At 55.1% G+C, this 6,156-nt stretch overlaps 1 protein-coding gene across 2 annotated transcripts; it reads left to right on the plus strand.

Moving 5' to 3' along the window:
• Positions 1–88: 88 nt before the first annotated feature.
• LOC100280595 (60S ribosomal protein L39-like) lies at positions 89–681 on the plus strand. 2 transcript variants are annotated; one of them, NM_001361081.1, is made up of 3 exons: positions 89–145; positions 257–360; positions 448–675. In NM_001361081.1, the coding sequence occupies exons 1-3, from the start codon at positions 143–145 to the stop codon at positions 494–496; spliced, it is 156 nt and encodes a 51-aa protein (NP_001348010.1). In that variant the 5' UTR covers positions 89–142; the 3' UTR covers positions 497–675. The 2 variants fall into 2 exon arrangements, with proteins under 2 accessions (NP_001348010.1, NP_001146986.1); NM_001153514.1 differs by lacking the exon at positions 89–145 and having other exon boundaries at positions 185–360; positions 448–681.
• Positions 682–6,156: the final 5,475 nt, after the last annotated feature.

Below are 6,156 nucleotides of genomic sequence, written 5' to 3' on the forward strand. Positions count from 1 at the left end.
AATTAAGCCCAAACTACTTTCAGCCCATCCAGCCCATTTCACCCGTTCCTCTGCGATAAAAACCCTGCGGCCTCCTCCGTCCACAGAATCTCTCCGTCCGATCCAAGGGTTTCCGTGTTCCGTCGTCTCCGCCGCCGAAACCATGGTACGTATCTTGTACCTTTGTGCTTAAGATCTAGGATTCATTGATTAGTCGTGGAGTTTTGCGCTGATCCTACGCTTTTGTCCGGTCGCGTTGCGTTGCGTCCCCGCGCAGCCGTCCCACAAGACCTTCCGGATCAAGAAGAAGCTGGCCAAGAAGATGCGCCAGAACCGCCCCATCCCCTACTGGATCCGCATGCGCACCGACAATACCATCAGGTTCGTTGGCTCGTCGCCTACGTCCTGATTCGTTAGGCGTCCCGTGTTTCGGTCGTTCATCTCTTTCCTTTTTTTTTTCTGTGGCAGGTACAACGCCAAGCGCAGGCACTGGCGACGCACGAAGCTCGGCTTCTGAGCGGTGGAAGAGATGATGGCCAACGATGCTTGTGGAGGATAGAGCTCTGCAAAAGCTAGGAAGCTCTTGTTTAAGATTTTGTTGTGTTAAAGGGAGCTGACTGAGAATATTGTTCTCTCTGATGGTTAAAGAACTGCCTTTTATGTTATGCTGAATTTATCGTGCCTGCATTGCCTTAATCAGTTGATCTCGAGCTGATTGTTTTGCCTTAATCAGTCTGATCGTACATGGTTGTCCATTCCTCACTTAGCTGCATGGTTTTAACACTTCTCTATGATTTAGGTCGCTTCACTCGTGACTTGGTAGGCATTTTATCGGCTGATTCTGTGATAATTTGAATGCCTCTATTTGGTGGCATGCTGTAGGCATCATGCCTCTGTTTCCTCCTATTCTATTTTGTGCCGAAGCTAGTGCAATTCATGGTGAGCAGGTAGTTCCTGTGATCGGTCCGATTTTCTGTATCCTTCTGGATTCTTTATACTCCAAATAGTGTATCTAGTTATAATCTATGAGCAATTGGCAAATGTTCTGTGCTGCCTGCTGGTCGTTTGTACCAGTCATTCCTATGATAGTGCGAGCAATCTGTACATCCAGCAATCTGTGCTTGTCGTTTGTACCAGTCATTCCTTACACGATCCAGATCATGGATCGATTGAATTGTACATTGGATGTCCTTTCTTGGCTCCCGGATCTCTTGCGAGAGAATCTATGTCATTTTATTTAAGTAGCATTGGCTCCTGACTCTGAATTACTTTTAGGCCCTCTTCTGAACGCGGGAAGGATAAAATACAGGAATAGGAAAAAAAACGTAGTAGAAAAGAAATGCACATGCACAATAGAGGAATCCAAAACTGAGGAATTGTATGATGCTAGGTGTTTGGTTGGGGATTGGAAGAACTCAGGAACTTTAAAGGAATCTTAAGAGCTAACTAGGTGGGTGCTCGTGCGTTGCAACGGAAACATATAATACAACCATAACTTATGTGTACTTCAACTTAACATTAAACATTGAGTCTAAAACAAGTTAGAAATTGCCTGTAAGGCATTGTAGACTATGTCCATCTCTGCATCAAAATTAGGTTTCTCCTTGTTTGTGACAAGTTCAAGAACTGCACAACAAGAACTCTTAATGGGATCGTAAACTGGCATAGCAAGTGACTCTTATTTCATGAAAAAGTGCATGCTCCGTTCTAAAATATATTAAGGTTCTAAACAAGAAGAAAAATACTCAATATGTCGGGTACCGTAATTAGGGGTACCCCCAATACTCCTAAGCATGGCTGGAAAACATCTTCAAAACAGACCGTAAAGACTGGTAAGCATAGCTCAAAGTTAAAGCCTCATCTACCAAGGGACGCGATCTTGTCTCGCCCGAGCCCTGTCTCGGGCAAGAACAGTAGTCCTGGACGGATTCACGCCTCGCCCGAGGGCCTCCTCAGGCAGTGGGCGCACCCCCGGCTTGCCCGAGGCTAAGCTCGGGCAAACTTTGTCGTATAGCAACCTCGGCCAAATCGCCTTACCACCGACCGTATCGCATGCATTTAATGCGGGGATCACCTGACACGCGCGCCTCAGTTGGCAAGGTCGAAATGACCGCAGTCACTTCGCCCCTTTACTGATCGTTCTGACAGAAAAACAACACTATTCACCCCGTTCCGACTACTGTGCCAACCACCAGGGTAAGACTAACAACAGTAAGTCACGGCCTCTCCCGAGTTCAGCCTCAGGCGCAACAGGGAGCTCCGCCTCGCCCGACCTCAGCCTCGGCCTCGGGAGGAGTCACAACCTCGCCCGACCTCAGCCTCGGCCTCAGGAGAAGTCACCGCCTCGCCCGACCTTGGCCTCGGACCGACTACGCTACAGGGGATACATCATTACCCTACCCCTAGCTAGCCGCCTCAGGCTACGAAGGAACAAGACCGTTGTCACATCTAGATTACTCCGCGTTCCCTGCATGCGTCCATGACGTCGATTGTTCTCAGCTCTCTATGAAGGCAAAGAAACGTCAGCAGGACCAAGGGCCGCACCGCCAGCTACGCTTCTACAGGGCTCAAGCACTTCTCCGCCGGCCACATTAGCGCATAGCTACACCCCCATATGTACAGCTGGACCATCCCCTTGTATCTATAAAAGGGGATGCCCGGGGCCTTCCCAAGGCACGCGGAGGAGGCTAACTCAGACGGCTCACTTCAAGGCCAAACCCTCTCTCGCGAAGCTTGTAACCCCTACTACGAGCACCCCGGTGCAAGATAATATAAGCCTCATCCCCCCTCTTGTGTTTCATCTTGCATCAATCCATCTGGGCAGGGACACGCAGCGTCAAATTCACTAGTCGGTTGAGGGTCCTCGCGGGTCCAAAACGCCGACGGTTGGCGCGCCAGGTAGGGGTCCAGCTGCGTGTTGGGAATACTTTCCCGTTGAGTTCCAGATGGACAATCTTCAACAGCCTCTTCAGCCCGGGACGGTGCTCCGCTTTGGGAGTCTCGAGTTCATGTCCCACGACGGCAGCTACGACATGGTACTCCTCCCCCCGCAGCACGACAACAACGACGGTCGTCGGCTCGCCCAGCGGAGGCGAACTCGACGACAACATCTCCCCGTGGCGAAAGAGGAACACCCGGGTTTTCCCCGCCACCCTCCTCGCCAGAGGAGGAGGAGACGGAGCAACCATGGCCAGGTAGGAGGCAGCACCTCGTCGGCTGTCGGCCCAGAGCGAGTCGACGACGCCGACACCCCTGCGGGGGACATGTCGGGTGTCATCCTCGCACCTGGGACAACGACGGGTGTCGCTTCCCAGCAACGTGCCAACCCCAGGTGGACTGATGATGCCGGCACCCTTGCGAGGGACTTGTCGGGCATTAGTATCGCACCTGAGATAACGGCACGTTCCATCTTCGATGCAACTTCACCACCATCCATCAACCAGGAGGTACCATCAGTTTTCCATCCTGTTCCCTTTAGATTCAGCTTCGATCCACCAAGCGACCCCACTTCGGCGAGCACTTTCGCAAGGGCATATCCTGACCTTCTAGGGTACCATATGTGGTCAACTTGGGACCTACTGACGACCGTCTCAACCCCTAGACCCGCGGGTTCCGAGGAAGAGGACGACCCCGACTTCAGTTGAGATTTCTCCGGACTCTGTGATCCCAGTGCCATGCGAGACTTCATATCCGCATGTGACCACTGCCTCTCCGGCTACTCTGACGATGGCCACAGCCTTGATGACGAGGGTTACGACCCAACTCGTGAGTGTTCCACATTGATCTGGGGGATCACGACGAAGACAACCACCTCGGCATACCAGGAAACGACGACGCCCCTGTGCCTGCGTCTCGCGTTGACATCCCGCGGGAGCTAGCTGAGGCTCGGGCCCCTGCGGGGGGTCAGGGCGCACAGCTCAAGCAACTCCGCGAGATGCAGGCCAAGCTCGACGAAGAAACGGGGCAACTTGTGCAGCTCCGACAAAACCTGGAGCAAGAGTGGGCAGGCCGAGCACTCGCTGGAGGAGCGCGTCATCGGGCCCAGGACGTCCAGCGCCGTATTATTGACGATGCCAGGGCAAGGCTGCTCCCGGCCTTCAATGGGGCTGGCCAGAACCTAGCTGTAGCGGCGATGTTACTTCGAACAATGCCGGAGCCATCCACCACCGAGGGGCGACGTATCCAGGGCGAACTCAAGGACCTCCTGGAAAATACCGCAGCCCGATGAGCCGAGAGCTCTGTCTCCCGAAGGCGAGGATGCCCCTCGGAGCATCGCGCAGCGTCCTCCCGACAAATGCGGGAGGCCTCGGTCCACACTAGGCACACAGGAGACAGGACACCTGTAGCCCTGGATCGCCTCGGCGACGAGCAATACCGCCGCGACCGTCGAGCCCGCCTCGAGGAAAGGGTGCGCCGAGGCTACCACCCCAGACGCAGAGGACGCTACGACAGTGAGGAGGATCGGAGCCCCTCGCCCGAACCACCAGGTCCGCAGGTCTTTAGCCGGGCCATACGGCGGGCGCCGTTCCCGGCCCGGTTCTGGGCCCCGACTACCATTACCAAGTACTCAGGGGAGACGAGGCCGGAGTTGTGGCTTGCAGATTACCGGCTGACGTGCCAGTTGGGAGGGACGGACGACGACAACCTCATCATCCGCAACCTCCCCCTTTTCCTCTCCGACGCTGCCCGGGCCTGGCTGGAGCATCTGCCTCCTGCGCAGATCTTTGACTGGGACGACCTGGTCAAGGCCTTCGCTGGAAATTTCCAAGGTACGTACGTGCACCCTAGGAACTCGTGGGATCTCCAGAGCTGCTGCCAGCAGCCAGAGGAATCCCTGCGAGAGTACATCCGGCGGTTTTCAAAGCAGTGCACCGAGTTGCCCAACATCACCGACTCGGACGTCATCGGAGCTTTCCTCGCCGGCACCACTTGCCGGGACCTGGTGAGCAAACTAGGACGCAAGACTCCCACCAAGGCAAGCGAATTGATGGACATAGCCACCAAGTTCGCCTCTGGTCATGAGGCAGTCGAAGCCATCTTCTAGAAGGACAAGCAACCTTAGGGAAGGCAGAAGGAAGACGCCCCCGAGGCGTCCATCCAGCGTGGCACGAAGAAGAAGATCAGGAAGAAGGCGCAAGCAAAACGCAACGCCATTGACACAGATCTCGTCGCTGCTGCCGAGCACAGGAATTCTCGGAAGCCTCCCAGAAGGGCCAACGTGTTCGACAAGATGCTCAAGGAGTCGTGCCCCTATCACAGGGGTCCCGTCAAGCACACCCTTGAAGAGTGCGACATGCTCCGACGTTACTTCAATAAGGCTGGACCCTCGGCGGAAGGTGGCAAGGACCAAGGCAACAACAAGAAAGGAGGCGACAAGGAAGAAGAGTTCCCAGAGGTCCACAACTGCTTCATGATCTACGATGGGCAAGTGGCGAATGCCTTGGCTCGACACCGCAAGCAAGAACACCGGGAGGTCTGCTCGGTGAAGGTAGCAACGCCAGTCTACTTAGACTGGTCCGACAAACTCATTACCTTCGACCAAGGCGACCACCCCGACTGCGTACCGAGCCCAGGAAGGTACCCGCTTGTTGTTGACCCTGTCATCGGCAACGCTAGGCTCTCCAAGGTCCTCATGGACAGAGGCAGCAGCCTCAACATCATTTACGCCGAGACCCTAGGGCTCTTGGGGGTCGATCTGTCCATGATCCGGGCCGGTGCAGCACCTTTTCATGGGATTGTCCCCGGCAAGCGTGTCCTACCCCTTGGGCAACTTGATTTGCCCGTCTGCTTTGGAACTCTCTCCAACTTCCAGAAGGAAACCCTCACTTTCGAGGTAGTCGGGTTCCGAGGGACCTATCACGCGGTGTTGGGAAGACCATGCTATGCCAAGTTCATGGCCGTCCCCAACTACACGTACCTCAAGCTCAAGATGCCAGGCCCCAAGGGAACCATCACCATCGGATCCACATACCACCACGCTTACGAGTGCGACGTGGAATGCGTGGAGTACGCCGAGGCCATCGCCGAGTCCGAAGCCCTCATCGCCGACCTGGATTGCCTCTCCAAAGAGGTGCCCGACGTGAAGCGGCACGCCGGCAACTTCGAACCAGACGAGGCGGTTAAATCTGTCTCTCTCGACCCCAGCAATGACGCCAGCAAGAAAGTTAGGATCGGCTC

The sequence above is a fragment of the Zea mays genome, chromosome 6 (assembly GCF_902167145.1).
Source record: "Zea mays cultivar B73 chromosome 6, Zm-B73-REFERENCE-NAM-5.0, whole genome shotgun sequence".
Lineage (NCBI taxonomy): Eukaryota > Viridiplantae > Streptophyta > Magnoliopsida > Poales > Poaceae > Zea > Zea mays.

What these genes read in the sequence shown, in the direction of transcription:
- LOC100280595 (NM_001361081.1), top strand. An exon ending in CGCACCGACAATACCATCAG is followed by an intron (nt 361 to 447) that starts GTTCGTTGGCTC and finishes TTTCTGTGGCAG; the next exon opens with GTACAACGCCAAGCGCAGGC.